Source organism: Bos grunniens, chromosome 18 (assembly GCF_055505025.1).
Source record: "Bos grunniens cultivar Pamir isolate PY7600 chromosome 18, Bosgru_T2T1.0, whole genome shotgun sequence".
NCBI lineage: Eukaryota > Metazoa > Chordata > Mammalia > Artiodactyla > Bovidae > Bos > Bos grunniens.
The window spans coordinates 48,376,383-48,395,737 of NC_141182.1; the positions used below are offsets into that span (position 1 = coordinate 48,376,383).

The following is a 19,355-nucleotide window of genomic DNA, read 5'->3' on the forward strand; positions in this document are numbered from 1 at the left end:
GTTGGGGAAAGTGAGGCCCAAAGAGGTCAAGCAGGTCGTGCAAGTCACACAGCTGATTTGCACCCAGGCGGTCTGATCCCAAAGCCTGTGATCATATCCACCACAATTTGTGGAGCAAGTTTTCTATTCCAGGCCTCCCCCCATTCCTCTTATCCCAACCTGAGCTCCCCACCCTTCTCTCCAAGTGTGTTCCTCTAGGAGGGGATATAAGTCATGTTTAAGAGACTGATCACGAGGGTCTGACTTTCAGCATGTCTCTGTGGGCATGCGACTTCACTTCTCTGTGCCTTGGTCCCCTCACCTGTGAGGAAAAGGGGAGAATGAGAGAACGTACCTGTAGCATGGTAGTGAAGTTTAGATGAATTAATATATGTGAAGTGCTTAGCACGGTCCTAAGAAAGTGTTAAGTCCTCAATTGAGTTATTGTCATTATGGGTAAAGTGAGTGAAAGTCACTCAGTCGTGTCCGACTCTTTGTGACCCCATGCACTATACAGTCCATGGAGTTCTCCAGGCCAGTATGGAGTGGGTAGCCTTTCCCTTTTCCAGGGGATCTTCCCAAGCCAGGTCTCCCACATTGCAGACAAATTCTTTACCAGCTGAGCCACAAGGGAAGCCCAAGAATACTGGAGTGGGTAGCCTATCCCTTCTCCAGCAGATCTTCCCGACCCAGGAATTGAACCGGGGTCTCCTGCATTACAGGTGATTCTTTACCAACTGAGCTATCAGGGAAGCCCCATCATTATGGGTAGTAGTAATGTTATTGCAAATCAACCTGCCATCCCCCTGTAGCTTGGATGTCTCCCTTCCTGTCCCCCACCGGTCAGCCTCAAGAGCCATCCACTTGGTCTCCTGGACATCCCCTCCCCACTCCTCCCCTCACAACCCAACGTGGTCCAACTATGTGCCAGGTATTTATACAAACTGCAGTTGATCCTTGGACCATGCAGGGGGTTTAGGGGCCCAACCCCAGCAAGCTGAAAGCCCCAGTACTACTACTTCTGTCTTAGGTACGAAAGAATTCGTAAATAGCACATGAAGAGCAGGAAGCTGAAACAGTTTGGATAGAATGACTCAAACCCTTCTTTTGATTCCACATATTGTGATCTCAATCAAACACAAACTTTTTCCTACCTTGAGTTAATTAGAGATCTGTAAAATGAAAACATGGGGCTTCCCAGATGATGCAGTGATAAAGAATCCTCCTGCCAATGCAGGAGACTCAAGGCACAGGTTCGATCCCTGGGTTGGGAAGATCCCCTGGAGTAGGAAATGGCAACCCACTCTAGTATTCTTGCCTGGAAAATTCCATGGACAGAGGAGCCTGGCAGGCTACAGTGCATGGGGTTGCAAAGATTCAGACATGACTGAGCACATACACACACACACACAAAATGAAAATACAGCTACTATATTTACTGAAAAAAATCCACGCAGTTTAAGCCTGCATTGTACGAGGGGCTACTGTATATAACATTTAGTAACTTATGTAGATGATTTCACTGAACGCATATAAAGTATTGTGTTGGCTAAGAAGTCTGTTCGCATTTTTTCATATGATTCTATGGAAAAATTAGAACGAACTTTCTGGCCAACCCAATGTTATGAGTTAACATTGTTTCAGTGTTCATTGTACAGAGAAGGAAAGAGACCCATCCGTTCATTCAGAAAACATCTCCAGAGCATCTCCTCTGGGCTGGGGAGGGCTGGGGAAATGCTGGAGACAAACGCAGCCCCAGCCCTGCCCTCACGGAGCTCCCAGTCCACAGGGGGAGACAGACTCATCCCCAGATAATTCCTTGATTCTGAGGATGTCAAGTTCTGAGCATCCATTCTGGAGGCAGGATGAGGTGATGGGGAGCAGGGCTTGGATGGCAGGAAAGGTCAAAAGAGCTCCCTGGTGAACTGTCGAGAGCTGGTGCGTGTTCTTGGGAAGACTTTATAGCACGGGGTGGAGGGAACTCAGGGACCTCACGGATGTCCCCTGCCCCCAGATTGTCCTGCCTCCCCATCTGGAGCGTATTCGGGAGAAGCTGGCCGAGAACATCCATGAACTCTGGGCACTGACTCGCATCGAGCAGGGCTGGACCTATGGCCCGGTGAGTGGACGGGGGAGAGAGGCTAGACTGGCTATGGAGGAGTGAGAACCGCTTGCTATTGGGGTTGGAGGAGGAGACTTTGGGAGGGCTCCTTGGGTTTCAAGTGGCAGAAAGAGGGGTAAGAGGTCAGAGGTCACAGTCTGGGAGTGTTGGGGAGGGAAGAGGAGCCAAGGAGTGACTCTGGGGTTTCTCCAGGTTCGGGATGACAATAAGAGACTGCACCCCTGCCTCGTGGATTTTCACAGCCTACCGGAGCCCGAGAGGAATTACAACCTGCAGATGTCGGGGGAGACGCTCAAGTGAGGAGGGGACTGGGGAACAGGGGCCTGGGCCTGGCCGCTGGGCGGAAGGGCACAGGGAAACAGGGAGAGCGAGACAGAGACTGAGAGAGAGAGAGAAATAGATAAAAGAGCAACACAGGGAGTGTGAGATGGGGATTGTGAAACTGACAGAGGGTGAGTAAGAGATAGAGGCATAAAGAGAGATGCTCAGGACTTCCCTGGTGTTCCGGTGGTTAAGAATCGCCTGCCAAGGTGGACACGGGTTCAATCCCTGATCCAGGAGGATTCCACAGGCTGCAGGGCAAATAAGGCTGTGTGCCACAACTACTGAGCCCAAGCACTGCAACTACTAAAGGCCGAGTGCCCTGGGGTCTGTGTTCTGCAACAAGAGAAGCCACCTCCATGAGAAGCCTGAGCACTGCTCCTAGAGAGCAGTCCCCACCCCCTGCAACTAGAGAAGAGCCTATGCAGCAACGGAGGCCCAAGGCTGCCCAAAATAAATTATAAATGAATAAATAACCTAAAGACAAACATTTCTGTATACTAGCAATGTATACACTGGAAAACAAAATTTTTAAAAATACTATTATTTAAAATGGTTCCCCTTGCTAAATAAAGATGCACAGTAAATGGAAGAAAGAGAAAGAGACAAGGAAAGAAGCAGAGAGGAAAAGAACATAATCAAAGAAATACAGAGACAGAGATACAGGGAGAGACAGGAGTCAGAGAGGCAGAGAGATGGGACAAATAGTCAGAAAACCAGAGCAGGAAACAGGGAGAGAGCTGGTGACCCAGAGACAGAGTTGACAGGGGCCCCGGGAGGAGGGTAGCCGGGCTGGGGGAGGGGAGGCTAGGGACAGGGTGGCCATGTGGGGTGACCTGCTCCCCTACCCCCACCCCCTGCCCCAGGACTCTACTGGCGCTGGGCTGCCACGTGGGCATGGCAGATGAGAAGGCGGAGGACAACCTGAAGAAGACAAAACTCCCCAAGACGTGAGTGTGGGTGACCTGGGCCCCACCTGGGGAATAGAGTAGGGGGCTGGGGATGCCACAGTGAGGGCTGGAGTGATCGAGAGCTGGAGTGGTGAGGCTGAGGTCAGAGACAAAGGGGCCATGGGTTGGGGTGGAGGTCTAGGACCAGGGATCAGAGCTGTAGAGTTAGTGGTGAGCGTCCTAGGGAGTTGAGAACACAGTTAGGAGTTCCTGAGAGAGTAGGAGTGAGTCAGACTCAGGATCAGGGTCTCCATGGAGTCGGGAAAATGAAAGAGCAGAAGTTGTGTCTCTGAGTTAGAGGTGCGGGGTCAGTGGAAAGAGGTGAGAAATTGCTGGAGTTGTCAGTAAGGGATCCTGAAATGATAGATGAGAGGTCACAGGTCCTGGGGATAGATGCCAAGGTTCAAAAGTCAAGGACTCCAGAGTGAGCAGTTTGAAATGATAGGGTCCTGGAATCAGAGGTAAGAAGCCTTCAAGTCAGAGGTGAGAGGTCAGAGCACCCCAGGACCAGAGATGAGGCTCCCAAGATCAAGATGAAAGGGGTCACAGAGGCCAGAGGTCAGTGAAGTCAAAGCCCTTGCTAAGGTCACAGGATCCTGGGGTCTGAGGTCAGGTAAGCTTATTTGAGAACCTTGATGTCAGATGGGAGTTCCCTGGTGGTCCAGTGGCTAAGACTTCATGCCCCCAGTGCAGGGGGCCTGGCTTTGACCCCTGGTCAGGGAACTAGATCCCACATGTCACACCTGAGAGTTTGCCCACCACAACTAAAGATCCTGCATGCTACCCCATGCAGCCAAATAAATAAACAAATATATTGAAAAAGAACCCTGCTGTCAGAGATCAAAGGTCAAAAGTTTCAAAGATCATGGGATCCTAAGGACCAGGGTCAGAAGTCAAGGATCCCATGGCATGGAGCCCAGTAGTGGAGGCGAGGGTCTCGTCCCACTGGCTCCCCACCACCACCCGCAGGTACATGATGAGCAACGGGTACAAGCCGGCACCGCTAGACTTGAGCCACGTGAGACTGACGCCCGCGCAGACCACGCTGGTGGACCGGCTGGCGGAGAACGGGCACAACGTGTGGGCCCGAGACCGAGTGGCCCAGGGCTGGAGCTACAGTGCCGTGCAGGACATCCCTGCCCGCCGGAACCCTCGCCTCGTGCCCTACCGCCTGCTGGATGAGGCCACCAAGCGCAGCAACCGCGACAGCCTCTGCCAGGCCGTGCGCACCCTGCTGGGCTATGGCTACAACATCGAGCCGCCCGACCAGGAGCCCAGTGAGTGCTGACCACAGGCCCCTGACTCCGCCCCTGGACTCCAATCTCTGACCCAACTCAGCCCCTCAGTGGGCTACATCTGTACCACTGACACTTTCCCCAACCATGACACTCACTCTGTCCCTGAGCCTGAACCCGATCTTGACCACTGACCTTGACTCAAGCTCTGCCTGGGCTACAGCTGCAACATAAACCAGGAACCCAGTGAACCCTGACCCCTGACTCCAGTTCCTGACCCCCAGCTCTGACCCCTGACCCCTAACCTCTGGACTATGTATACAACGGGGAGCCACCCAACCAAGCACTCAGAAAGCCTCTAAGTACTACTCCTAACTTGATTGCTGACCTATTATTGACCCCTGACCCCGGCCTCAACCCCTGCCACCAACTCCAATTTCCATCCCCCTCCCTGACCCTGATTCTGACTCCCTCTCCCCGATCCTGCTTTCAGCCCTTGATTCTTAACATCAGCCTTAATCTTGACCCTTCACCACAGACCATGACTGTGACCGACCCAACTTTCTCCCTCCATGTCTCTACTGCTAGTTCCTCTCTGAAACTCTTGACTGCTAGAGGGACAGAGGAGAAGTCTCAGTAGGTCCCTCCTACTTCTCTGTGACTGCTCTGAGAGTCCCCAGTTCTTCTTCTCTAACACCAAAAGCTGTGCCTTTCCCCTCAGCGCCCCAAGGCCCTTACCTTTCCCGATCTCGCCCACCAACCCAGCCTCTCTTACGCTGCCTGGCCCCATGTTCAGGTCAGGTGGAGAGCCAGTCTCGCTGGGACCGGGTGCGCATCTTCCGGGCAGAGAAATCCTACGTGGTGCAGAGTGGCCGCTGGTACTTCGAGTTCGAGGCAGTCACCACCGGCGAGATGCGAGTGGGCTGGGCTCGGCCTGAGCTGCGCCCAGACGTGGAGCTGGGAGCGGATGACCTGTCCTATGTCTTCAACGGGCACCGCGTGGGTAGCTCCCTGGCTCCGCTCTGCCAGGCTCTGTGATCCTTCCCACACTCGTGTAATCCAGCCCTGCCTCTCTGTGTCTCACTCTGTCCGCCCATCCCTGAATCTACCTTCCCATCCATCCCTCCATCCTCCCCCTCCCTCTGTCTGTGCATATATCCGTCCACATCCATCTCTCTATCCAACCATCCATCTGTCATTTCATCCATCCATCTTCTCGTCTGTCCAAAGAATCACTTAGGCATCTATGGTTCCATATATTCGGGTAGTTGTCAGTTCAGCCATTCACCTTTTTTTAACCAATTTGTGATTTCATTTATTCACTCATCTATCTAATAATTTAATGTTTCATTTATCCATTCATCTATCCAATAATCTAATGCATACAGACGTCATCTATTTATCTGCCACCTACACAGACCTGTGTGTCTGTCTGTACTTTCTGTCCTCCCTCTGTCATCCCAGGTAGACCCTCAGCTTTCATTTCATTCTTCCATCCAGCCATACACCTGCTCCCCATCCATCTACCCATCTCATTATTCATGTATCTGTTCTGGGGCATATGGGTGTAGACGCGTACATATGGGGGACATTGATAGTTAGTTTCTCCTTTCCATTCCTCTACTTTCTGCTTCCCCCAACCCTCCAAGACCACCTGGGTGGCCTTTACAGCCCCAGTCATGAAAACAACAGAGAACCCAGGCAAAAGGGATGAGATAGAGAGATGGCTGGGAAGGGAAAGCACGAATGCCTAGCCCCTACCTTCCAAGGACCATGGATGCAAATGTGGGGACACAAGGGGGACGCTGTGGGGCTGACCCTTCCTCTGTTCCCCATGCACTGGGCCTGGTGCTTTGCGTGTGTGTCTTGACATGTCTCCCCTCGCTCCCGTATCTCTCCATTTCTCTGTATGTCTCTCACACCACATCTCCCCCTCACCTCCTCACAGGGTCAGCGCTGGCACCTGGGCAGTGAACCGTTTGGGCGTCCCTGGCAGTCGGGAGACGTTGTGGGCTGCATGATCGACCTCACAGAGAACACCATCATTTTCACCCTCAATGGCGAGGTCCTCATGTCCGATTCCGGCTCAGAAACAGCCTTCCGCGATATCGAGATTGGGGATGGTGAGGGCTGGCCTCGGGGCCCCTCTCTGGTTTTCTTCCATCTCACCTGACCCTACACCGCCCCCTCCAGCCCCCGGCTCTTCCATCCCCTCTTTCCACGCACATCCTCCCCATGGCTGCCCCCGCCTCGCCCACCTATGCTCACCCCTGCCCATCTATCCCCTCCCACCAGGCTTCCTGCCTGTGTGCAGCTTGGGACCCGGCCAGGTGGGTCACTTGAACCTGGGCCAGGACGTGAGCTCCCTGCGGTTCTTTGCCATCTGTGGCCTCCAGGAAGGTTTTGAGCCATTTGCCATCAACATGCAGCGCCCGGTCACCACCTGGTTCAGCAAAGGCCTTCCGCAATTTGAGGCCGTGCCTCCTGAGCACCCGCACTATGAGGTGAGGACCAACCCCACTCAACACCCTCAGATCTGCTTCCACACCTCATTCTCGCCACAGTTCTCTTCCCCAAGCTACTCTTTGTCTTCCGTTAATGTTAGACCACAAACGTAGAAGTGAGTGTCAGGATGGTGGACTCCCCGGGCTGCCTTGTAGGGTATCATTTCAGTCACTGTATCATGCCAAACTCTTGGCGACCCCATGGACTGCAGCACGCCAGGCTTCCCTGTCCATCACCAATTTCTGGAGCTTGCTCAAACTCATGTCCATCGAGTTGGTGATGCCACCCAACCATCTCATTCTCTGTCGTCCCTTTCTCCTCCTTCCTTCAACCTTTCCCAGTATCAGGGTCTTTTTCAATGAGTCAATTCTTCACATCAGGTGGCCAAAGTATTGGAGTTTCAGCTTCAGCATCAGTCCTTCCAATGAATATTCGGACTGATTTCCTTTGGGATTGACTGGTTGGATCTCCTTGCAGTCCAAGGGGCTCTCAAGAGCCTTCTCCAGCACCACAGTTCAAAAGCATCAATTCTTCGGTGCTTAGCTTTCTTTATAGTCCAACTCTCACATCCATACATGACCACTGGAAAAACCATAGCTTTGACTAGATGGACCTTTGTTGGCAAAGAAATGTCTCTGCTTTTCAGTATGCTGTCTAGGTTGGTCATAGCTTTTCTTCCAAGGAACAAGTGTCTTTTAATTTAGGTAATTTTAATGGTAGGTATAACCTTGGAAAAAACATACCTTTCTGAGCTCCAGGTAGCTTGCCTGCAAAATGGGGGAAGGGAGGAAAGAGAAGCTGGATTAAGTGACCTCACTGGAAATTTTCAGCCCTTATAACTATTTGATCCTACCAAGGGTTTCTGCTTGTGTGCTTAAGTCGCTTCAGTCGTGTCCAACTCTTTGCGATCCTATGGACTGTAGCCCGCCAGGCTCCTCTGTCTGTGGGATTCTCCAGGCAAGAATACTGGAGTGGGTTGCCATGCCCTCCTCCAGGGGATCTTCCCAACCCAGGGATGGAACTCATGTCTCCTGTGGCTCCTGCATTGCAGGAGGATTCTTTTACTGCTGAGCCAACAACAAGGCTTAAAGAAATATAAATCCCTGGGCACATTTCGGGACCTTCCTTACTAATTGTTATCTAGGGTGGTTTTTTGGGGGCAGTTACTTTTGGGGGGGCTGTGCTCAGTGTTTGTCGCGGCATATAAGCTTCTCTGGTTGTGGCACTCGGGCTTAGTTGCCCCGTGGCATGTGGAATCTTAATTCCCTGACCAGGGATTGAATCCATGTCCCCTGCATTGGAGGGTGGGTTCCTTACTACTGGACCACCAGGGAAGTCCCGGGGGTTACTTATTTTTTAGTAACTCTTCATTAATCTGAGTATCCTAATTTTTAGACCCTAGTGCCTTTCTTTCTCAAGGTTAAACTCCGCGTCATATTCTGACCATAAAAACCCCGTATAGACCAAAGTGATGGTCCTTTTCTCAACCTGGGAAGAACTTGAATTCCACATGGCTGAGCTTTGGCTGGTACTTTACAGTCAGACAGGCCTTGAGTTGGCCTTTTCCCTGTTTTGTGCCCTGGGGCATATGACTTTCCTTCTGATCATCAGTTTTCTCTTCCTAGGCATAGCCCCGATCTGCCGCTCATACACTCTCTCTCTTTTCTAAATTACTTAGATAAGTTGGAGACATCTTGCCTCTTTATCCCTAAATATTTCAATATGCATTTCTTTGGAACAAGCTATGCTCTTACAGAGCTGCAGTTATGAAAATCGGGAAATTTAACATTGATACGTATTATTACCTAATTTACAGTCCATATTGAAACTATGTTCATTGTGGTAATAGTGTCTCTTTTTATTTTTCTGGTCCAAAATCCAAGCCAGGGTTACATGTTACAGTTAGTTGTTGCTGCTGCTGCTGCTAAGTCACTTCAGTCGTGTCCGACTCTGTGTGACCCCATAGACAGCAGCCCACCAGGCTCCCCCGTCCCTGGGATTCTCCAGGCAAGAACACTGGAGTGGGTTGCCATTTCCTTCTCCAATGCATGAAAGTGAAAAGTGAAAGTGAAGTCGCTCAGTCGTGTCCGACTCTTAGCGATCCCAAGAACTGCAGCCTTCCAGGCTCCTCCGTCCTTGGGATTTTCCAAGCAAGAGTACTGGAGTGGGGTGCCATTGCCTTCTCTGCAGTTAGTTGTTATGTCTCTTTAATGTATATAAAATGCTTTGGAGTCTTTCATTGTCTTTTATGACACTAGTGTTTTTGAAGGGTACAGACCAGTTATTTTGCAGAATATACCTCGATTTGGGTAGTTCTCATGTCTCCTTCGGAGAAGGCAATGGCACCCCACTCCAGTACTCTTGCCTGGAAAATCCCATGGATGGAGGAGCCTGGTGGGCTGTAGTCCATGGGGTCTCTAAGAGTCAGACATGACTGAGTGACTTCCCTTTCATGCATTGGAGAAGGAAATGGCAACCCACTCCAGTGTTCTTGCCTGGATAATCCCAGGGACGGGGGAGCCTGGTGGGCTACTGTCTATGGGGTCACACAGAGTCAGACATGACTGAAGTGACTTAGCAGCAGCATGTCTCCTTGGGCTTCCCAGGTGGTAAAGAACCTGCCTGCCAATGCAAGGAGACATAGAGACCTGGCTTTGATCCCTGGGTTGGGAAGATCTCCTGGAGGAGGGCATGGCAACTCACTCCAGTGTTCTTGCCTGGAGAATCCCATGGACAGAAGAGCCTGGCGGGCTACAGTCCAGTGCATGGGGTCACAAAGAGTTGGACGAGATTGAAGCTACTTAGCATGCATGCATGCATGTCTCCTCACGATTAGGTTCAGGTTACACATATTTGGCAGGAACATCATAGCAATGAGGTTGTATTCTGCTTGCTGCAGGATCTCAGAGAGGCCACCATGGCACTATGGCTTACAGCTGATTATATTAACTCTGACTCTATGTTTATCGTTACCACCATCAAGTTAGTGTGTTTCCCTTTGTAATTAATAAATAATTTGTGGGGAAGCATTTCAGGCTAGGTAAAAACAGAAGGGTGTTTTCCTTTCTTTTTTGGCTGAGCTTCAAAGCTTCCAGACTCTTAGTTCCCCAACCAGGGATCACACCCGGGCCCTGGTAGTGAAAGCATGAAGTCCTAACCACTGGACCACCAGGGAATGCCCCCATCCCTGACTTTTATTCTATTTTTTTAATCTTAAATAGAAGGGTTTTAAACAGGGGACTATCCAGTCTAGATCTGAGTTTTGGGAAGACTCCTTTTGACAGTGAGTTGTAGGTGGAGAGAATGGGGACACAAAGACTAGAGAGGTGCCTGGGGTGGGAGAGGATGGCAGAGTAGACACGCGTGCTAAGTCGCTACAGTCGTGTCTGACTCTTTGTGACCCTAAGGACTATAGCCCTCCAGGCTCCTCTGCCCAGGGGATTCTCCAGGCAAGAATACTGGAGTGGGTTGCCATGCCCTCCTCCAGGAGATCTTCCGGATCGAGGAATCCAACCCGAGTCTCTTAGGTCTCCTGCATTGGTAGGCAGGTTCTTTACCACTAGCGCCCCCTGGGAAGCCCAACAGGAACCTCCCAATACTTGCCACCGCCAGATGGTGTTCTCAACCCCAAGAACAGGATGTTAGACAGCAGGGAGAATGAATCAACTAACCCACCCACAACCACACAGACGAATCTCACAGACGTCGTGTTGGCTGAAAGAAGCCAGACACAAAAGAATACGTACTGTAGGATCCCATTCATAGGCACTTTAAGGATGATGGACGCTACGCTATACTGTGAGTGAATAATCAGACATTTAGTTACTTAGCGTACAAGTCACAGGAGGAAGATGGTCAATAGACTTGTCAAGGAGCAGAGGCAAAACAGGGTTTATTTAATTAATTTATTTATTGGCTGTGTCGTGTGGCCTGGGGGATCTTCACTGAGGTGCGTGGGCTTCAGAGAGCGTGGGTTCTGTAGTTGCATGTGTGGGCTTAGTTGCCCCCAGGGCATGTGGGATTTTACTGAACTGGCAGCTCAAACCATAAAGAATCCACCTGCAATGCAGGAGACCAGGGTTCGATCCTTGTATTGGGAAGATCCCCTGGTGAAAGGACTGGCTACCCACTCTAGGAATCTTGCCTGAAGAATCCCGTGAACAGAGGAGCCTGGTGGGCTACAGTCCATGGGGTTGCAAAGAGTCAGACATGACTAAGTGCACACACACACACACACGTGGGATTTTAGTTCCCCAACCAGGGATCGAAACTGTGTCCCCTGCATTGCAGAAAGAATTGACCACTGGACCTCCAGGGAAGTCTCCAGACAGAATTTATAAGAGAGAAAGGAGAGAGGAGAGAAGAAGATTCTGCAGACAGTTTTGGTTGCATGGTTTTAGGGTGAATTCATTGGCTGACAAGGAGCACAGAGGTCTGTCTTGGCAATTGATCCTTGATGAGGTCATCTTGAGGTGGGGCATCAAAGAAAGGGCACTGCTTTAGTTGTTATGGAGTCTCCAGAAAATCTGAGCCTGTCCTTTGGGTCCACAGGCCAGGCACCTGTCCCGCTCTCAGCTCCTGCCCCTTATTTAGGCCAGGTTGCTGGATTTTCCTCATCAGAATCCCTCACTATCTTTGAGAGGGTAGTGACTAAAGAGGCACTGAGGAGGCTTCCAGGGGGACTGGTTATGTGGTCCATTTCTCCGTCTGAGTGCAGGAGACACAGGTGTGTCTCTCCAGAACCTCATAGTGTTGTACACCTATGATGTGTGCATTCTTCTGAGTGTTGCCTTTCCACAAACAACAAATGTAACAAAAATTCATCTGGGGGACCTTTAAAAAAAAAAACTCTGACCCTTCTGGGCTGCTGTCCCCAAGAGGTCTCCATAAGAAAGCAGGAGGGCAGGGCTCATGTTCTGTTCACTGATGTGTTCCTAGCACTTGGGAAAGTGCCCGGCACACAGTAGGTGCTCAGTAAATGTTTGTGGAGTGGATAGATGGATGGGTGGGTGGAACAGTGGATAGATGGTTGGATGGATGGAAGAATGCAAGAATGGATGGATGAATGGATAGGTGGGTAGATAGAAGGGTGGATGGATGGATGGATGGATGGCCTAGGCTGGAGTGAATCAGGTAGGTTTTGAAAGCTCCCTGAGTGATTCCAGTTTCTGACCAGGGCTGCTCATGCGCAAAGGTGTCCAGACAGACAGAAGGTGAATGCACCCGTGGCCAGGTTGTGTATCCCATAGGAGCTCCTCCACCCAGAGGAGTGAGTCTCTGGCTGATTCTCACACAGTGCTCTAACGCCGAATGGTGACTCTGTGTGTAATAAGGTTTAGGGCCAATGGCCCAGCCCAACCTCCTGGCTCAGGGCTTCCTGCTCCCCCAACAGGTGACTCGTGTGGATGGCACTGTAGATACACCCCCCTGCCTGCGCCTGACCCACCGCACCTGGGGCTCCCAGAACAGTCTGGTGGAGATGCTGTTTCTCCGGCTGAGCCTTCCGGTCCAGTTCCACCAGCACTTCCGGTGCACCGCAGGGGCCACCCCACTGGCACCCCCTGGCTTGCAGCCTCCTGCAGAGGATGAGGCCCGGGCAGCGGAACCTGATCCCGACTATGAAAACCTGCGCCGCTCAGCTGGGCACTGGGCCGAGGCTGAGGGGAACAAAGAAGGAACTGCCAAGGAGGGGACACCTGGGAGTCCTGCCCAGGCTGGGGTGGAGGCCCAGCCTGCCAGGGCAGAGAATGAGAAGGATGCTACCACAGAGAAGAACAAGAAGAGAGGGTGAGTCAAGGGAGGGGCAGGGTGGGGCTTGGGGGTCTGTCCTGGGACCCCTCAATTAGGCGACTTCAATAACTTGAGAAACCCCACTGTATCCCATATGTGTTAGGTGGACTCAGATTACTAAGGGATCCTATTATGTCTCAAGTGAAGGCTATTATTTCTCTGGGACACTCTAATTTCCTTGAGAATGTAAAATTGGGATGCCCCACTATATCTATGAAGAACTCCACTGTCCTTGGGGGTACCTATTGGGTCCCAAAGCTTTTCATCCAATGGACTTCATTATCTGTGAACACTAAAGGGGACCTCAGATTTTTGGTCAAGTTATCTATGCCCCCGAGGCATTCCAATGAACACCACTGGTCTTCTAAATTGGGGTCACTTCTGTATCTCAAATGTAACCCCCCAAAAAAAACTAACTTTAAGGGGAACCCTCAAAGGGCATTAAACTTGGATTGAAACCAAATCTGCTTTTCCCCTATGGTGGCAGTGGTTTTCAGTAGGATGTATTTCTGTGTCTCTTGAGGGGATGTGTGGAAATGATGGGAGATTTTGGGTTGTCACAGTTTTGAGGAGACATACTGCCTGCTGGGGGCTCCAGGGATTCCACATGCCTTCAGTGTACAAGCCAGTGCCACAGGGAGAGCTGTCCTTTCCCAAATGCCTTTAGCACCCACGTGAGGCATGCTGACTTGGGAGGACCACTGTACACTTCCCAAGGCAACCTCCATGTTCCCAGAGGCACCTTTAAATCTGGGCAACCCGACATCCAAAAACACAGAGATCCTCCAAGGTGGACACTCCTGACGCAATTGGGATTTCATCCCTCTAGAAGCGAGGCCTTGGGTATTAGAAATGGGGTGTAGTTAGGATGGATGTGGGGCTTTCCTGGTGGCTCAGCAATAAAGAATCCACCTGCTGATGCCTGCCAATGGGGGAGGCGTGGGTTTGATCCTTGGGTGGGGAAGATCCCCTGGAGAAGGAAATGGGAGCCCACACCAGTATTCTTGCCTGGGAAATCCCATGGACAGAGGAGCCTGGTGGGCTACAGTCCATGGGGTCGCAAAGAGTCAGACACAACTGAGCATGCACACACGCACACACATAGATATGTACATATGTAGGATGAATGTGGAGGCATGAACATTGTGATGGGAGGGCTGGGGGACTGGGCTGGAGAGTGAGCCTCATGACAGCCTCTCCTCTTCACCACCAGGTTCTTGTTCAAGGCCAAGAAGGCTGCCATGATGACCCAGCCACCAGCCACACCCACTCTGCCCCGACTCCCTCATGAGGTGGTGCCTGCTGACGACCGTGATGACCCTGAGATCATCCTCAACACCACCACGGTGCGAACCAAGGGCCCTCGGCAGATTTCCAAATTCCATGCCATGATCCCCAGTAATTGCCCTTATCTGGGGATACCCCAGTACCTACTGGAAACCACAAAATATAGTACACATCGATTCAAACCCTTTGAACCCCTAATTCCATATAGCTAAGGGCCTAAAAATCACAGGGAACACAATGAAGTCATGAGGCATGCTGACCTAACTCCCAGGGATCCCCAAATCCCAAGGATAAACCAACATAGACTCAGGATCCCAATATCTGGGTTCATCCTTGTAAACTCACCACCCCCAAATTTAACAGCTATTCTAGTGGCTCAGATGGTAAAGCATCTGCCTACAACACGGGATACCCGGGTTCAGTCCCTGGGTTGGGAAGATCTCCTGGAGAAGGCAATGGCAACCCACTCCAGTACTCTTGCCTGGAAAATCCCATGTATGGAGGAGCCTGTTAGGCTATAGTCCATGGGGTCGCAAAGAGTCAGACACGACTTCACTTTCACTTTCACTAGTGTATTCCTGGGAGCCAGAATTCACAATAATCCCAATGTAGTTTTGGGATTCCCCAAATCTGGAATATTTTCTGACACAAATAGCCTAGTGGTGGGAGGGACCCAAATTTGAGGGTATCACAAAACTGTCCCCAAAGTTTCCCAGATCTAGAAATGTATCAGTAGATACGGAAAGAGAGGGTCTCAAATGCAGTAACTTCTTGTCAAAGCCCCAGAGGACACTGAGAATCCAGGGAAACCAAGAGCCCCAGGGAAGCCCACTGACTGCTGGTCTCCCCTTTGCCTCTCCAGTACTATTACTCTGTGAGGGTCTTTGCCGGCCAGGAGCCCAGCTGCGTGTGGGTGGGCTGGGTCACCCCTGACTACCACCAGCACGACATGAACTTCGACCTCAGCAAGGTCCGGGCGGTGACAGTGACCATGGGAGATGAGCAAGGCAACATCCACAGCAGGTGTGGGCAGGGGTGGGGGCTGTGGGGGGTAGGCATGCCGGGCACCACCCTTTCCTTTCCTCCTGTCTTCCTGCTTATCTTCCTCCCCATGGCTTCTATTCTGAGTTTTCCCTCCTCCTCTTTTTTTGTAAATTTTGGCTGCGCTGGGTCTTCATTGCAGCACGCAAAGCTTTCTCAAGTTGCAGTGTGTGGCTTAATTTGCCCCACAGTATGGGGGATTTTCGTTCCCTGACCAGGGATCGAACCCACAACCCCTGCATTGGAAGGCGGATTCTTAACCACTGGACCGCCAGGGAAGTCCCCTCCTTCCCCATCTTGCCATCCTCTTTCTAGGTTACCTCCTTTCTCTGTTCTCTCCTTCTGCTCCCCTTCCTTCTCCTTCCAGAATCCACCACCACCTCCTAAGAATTCTAGCTCCGAAGGGTCTGGGGTGAGCGGTTTCAGTGCTCAGGTCTGCAGGTGGTGGCTGTTTAGGGGTGGGACTCTGAGTCCTGGTATTCTGGGAGCTCGGGGAAGGGGGTGCCTAGGTGTTCAGAACGCCTGGGGATCAGTGTGCTGACCACTCCTGTGTCCTCCAGCCTCAAGTGTAGTAACTGCTACATGGTGTGGGGCGGAGACTTCGTGAGCCCTGGGCAGCAGGGCCGGATCAGCCACACGGACCTTGTCATTGGCTGCCTGGTGGACTTGGCCACTGGCCTAATGACCTTTACCGCCAACGGCAAAGAGAGCAACACCTTTTTCCAGGTGAGCCCAGCCCCTCAGCAACTTAGTAATAGCATCCTCGTGACCTAGCATCCCAGGACAGCCCACCGAGAGGACAGACCCCAGGGATACAGGACGAAAACAACCTCACGACAGGCCAGAGCTGTATTGTGGCTATGGGAGGTGCCTGTGAGACCCTCTACTGATATCTAGGAAAAGGGAGACAGAGCAGAGCCTTGACCTTGGAGAGAGATCCGTATTCCATCTTGGGCTGGGTGGTACCAGTCCCCACCTTTTCACCAATCAAGGAAAATCCTACGATGGACCAGAATTCTAAAGTGGTATTTTCCTATTCAACATTTGATTATGAAAGGTTTCAAGCACACAACAAAATTAAAGGAATTGTACAGTGAGGGCCTATATACCTCCATCATGAATCTGCAAAGTCCCAGATGACAGGTTCCCCTTAGGAGGTGGAGGAGGTTGGCCTTGCTGGATCAGAGGTGGTACAGTCCATGAGCAACCTCAGGGCCACTGTGGAGCCTCCTATGCCCTTTGGATCTTTAGGCACCAGCAGGATCAGGCTGGGCCGACTGGCTCCAGAGTTTGGGATCTAGAGTCAACACCACCTCCAGTTCATCCTCTTCCTCACCCTGCCCTCTTTTCCCTTGCTAGGTGGAACCCAACACAAAGCTGTTCCCTGCCGTCTTTGTCCTGCCCACGCACCAGAACGTGATCCAGTTTGAGCTGGGGAAACAGAAGGTCGGTGATGGGGCGCGAATGGGGGCAGGCTGAGGAAGGAGGTGCGGGATGTCAGGCTGAAGTGTGTGTGGCAGGAGGGCAGTCTGGGATGTCTTCCTGGAAGTGGAGTGGCTGGATCCAGCAGACTGGGAATCCTGACCTGTGCACACCTCTGTGCCCCGCAGAACATCATGCCGCTGTCAGCCGCCATGTTTTTGAGCGAGCGCAAGAACCCCACGCCGCAGTGCCCTCCGCGGCTGGAGATGCAGATGCTGATGCCCGTGTCTTGGAGCCGCATGCCCAACCACTTCCTGCAGGTGGAGACGCGGCGGGCGGGCGAGCGGCTCGGCTGGGCAGTGCAGTGCCAGGAGCCGCTCACCATGATGGCGCTGCACGTCCCCGAGGAGAACCGGTCAGGGCCAGCCCCATCGCCCAGGGGTGGGGCGGGTACCTCAAGCCCTCTGGGGTCTGGATCCCACTGGGTTCCCCTTCCCCACTACCTTTGGGGCTCCAGATAACACTCCAAGAGGCCCCAGACCACCCTATTTTCTGCAGATAGCACACCAGGGGGCTCTCAATCCATTTCAGCAGGCTCAGACTCACCTCCAGAGATGCAGACTCAACCCAGGCATGTCCAGATAACACCCCAGAGGACTCCAGACCCATCTCAGGGAGCCAGATCCACATCAAGAATCCCACACAACACCCCAGGGGCCTCAAGTATACCTCAGAGGGTCTTGAACATTATTCAGAGAGGCTTGGATGCATCCTAGGGTCTCTCGGGCATATGCAGGGAAACTTTAGATGTGTCCCATGGAAATCTCTAACTCACTCCAGGGGACCCAGACACACCCAGCTAGAGAGTATTCTCATGGATGACAGCAAAGCTTTTACGGACTCTAAATGTGGCCAGGATCCCAGACTGACCCCAGGAGGCTTCCAACATGCTTCATCTTTTCTTTATTCACTCATTCGACAAATAGCTCTGAGCCCCTCCTGTGTGACAACAGCATTCCGGGCTGGAGACACCAAGCTCTTGTAAACGGACATCTAGCAATGCTCAGACCTGCCCAGAAGGATTCAGACCCATCCCCAGAGGCCCCAGATGCACCCATATTCATTTGTTCCTACAGAAAATATTTATGGAGCACATTTGTTGTGCAGTCACTTAGTCATGTCCGACTCTTTGTGATTCCATGGTCTGCAGCACACCAGGCTCCTCTGTCCTTCACCATCTCCTGGAGTTTGCTCAAACTTATGTCCACTGAGTCAGTGATGCCATCTAACCATCTCATCCCCTGTCATCCCCTTCTCCTCCTGCCCTCATCTTTCCTGACATCAGGGTCTTTTCTAATGAGTCGGCTCTTTGTATCAGGTGGTCAAAGTATTGGAGCTTCAGCTTCAGCATCAGTCCTTCCAATTAGTATTCAAGGTTGATTTCCTTTGTGTTTAGTCCTTTTTAGGTGCTGGGAATATAGCAAACAAAGAACAAACAAACGAAACAGGCAGGAATGTCCTGTCCTGATGAACTTTACATTCTGGTGGTGTTCAAATATATCCAGGGTACTCAGACTTGCCAGAGCGGGATTTAGACCCAACCTGGAAGCCCACATACATCTCACAGTCACCAGATCTTTTCCCTGGACTCTTAGATCCCCAGGGTACCAGACCATCCTATAAACCCCAAACGTATCCCAGGGAGCCCCCAGACCAGTAAGGGACTTCCGGAACCATTAAAAAGTCTCCTAGACTCAGCTCCACAGACCTCACAGAATCTTGACCTAGCAGAACACTGGGATTCCCTTCTAGGGCCACCAACACTCGCCTGAGCACTCTGCCTCTCGGGTCTGTGTCTCTGTGTCCCACCTTCCCTGCTTGCTGTGTCTCTGAATGTAGCCCATCTCTACCACAGATGCATGGACATCCTGGAGTTGTCTGAGCGCTTGGACCTGCAGCGGTTCCATTCGCACACCCTCCGCCTCTACCGGGCTGTGTGCGCCCTGGGCAACAACCGCGTGGCGCATGCTCTGTGCAGCCATGTGGACCAGGCGCAGCTGCTGCACGCCCTGGAGGACGCGCACCTGCCCGGCCCTCTGCGGGCAGGCTACTACGACCTCCTCATCAGCATCCACCTCGAAAGTGCTTGCCGCAGCCGCCGCTCCATGCTCTCTGAGTACATCGTGCCCCTCACGCCTGAGACCCGCGCCATCACTCTCTTCCCACCCGGAAAGAGAGCGGATAACGGTCCCCGCCGCTACGGGCTTCCTGGCGTCGGCGTTACCACCTCGCTGCGGCCTCCACACCATTTCTCAGCCCCGTGTTTCGTGGCCGCCCTGCCAGCTGCTGGGGCGGCAGAAGCCCCGGCCCGCCTCAGCCCCAGCATCCCTCTGGAAGCTCTTCGGGACAAAGCACTCAGAATGCTGGGGGAGGCGGTGCGAGATGGTGGGCAGCACGCTCGTGACCCAGTCGGGGGCTCCGTGGAGTTCCAGTTTGTGCCGGTGCTCAAGCTGGTGTCCACCCTGCTGGTAAGGACTTCCTCCTGCTTCCCTCTGTCCCGGTCTTTCCTGCTACCAAATCATCCATACATCCATTCATCCACCCGTACCTGCATACCTCCCATTTATGTATCCAACCATCCATGCATCTCTCCATCCATACACCCTTCACCTTCCAACTTATCCTTTTATCATCTACTCATTC

General features: G+C 52.1%; 1 protein-coding gene across 6 annotated transcripts in view; it reads left to right on the plus strand.

Moving 5' to 3' along the window:
• The window catches only part of RYR1 (ryanodine receptor 1), a 128,323-nt gene that overhangs the window by 23,510 nt on the left and 85,458 nt on the right, over positions 1–19,355 (plus strand). For all 6 annotated transcript variants that reach the window (XM_086352334.1, XM_086352337.1, XM_086352335.1 and 3 more), the window contains exons 21-34: positions 1,994–2,098; positions 2,294–2,397; positions 3,289–3,372; positions 4,342–4,649; positions 5,404–5,606; positions 6,556–6,730; positions 6,903–7,111; positions 12,505–12,899; positions 14,116–14,248; positions 15,052–15,212; positions 15,791–15,956; positions 16,590–16,676; positions 16,841–17,067; positions 18,568–19,180. In XM_086352334.1, coding sequence (XP_086208460.1) covers positions 1,994–2,098; positions 2,294–2,397; positions 3,289–3,372; positions 4,342–4,649; positions 5,404–5,606; positions 6,556–6,730; positions 6,903–7,111; positions 12,505–12,899; positions 14,116–14,248; positions 15,052–15,212; positions 15,791–15,956; positions 16,590–16,676; positions 16,841–17,067; positions 18,568–19,180 — 2,970 coding nt within the window. The remainder of the gene's footprint in view (positions 1–1,993; positions 2,099–2,293; positions 2,398–3,288; positions 3,373–4,341; positions 4,650–5,403; positions 5,607–6,555; positions 6,731–6,902; positions 7,112–12,504; positions 12,900–14,115; positions 14,249–15,051; positions 15,213–15,790; positions 15,957–16,589; positions 16,677–16,840; positions 17,068–18,567; positions 19,181–19,355) is intronic.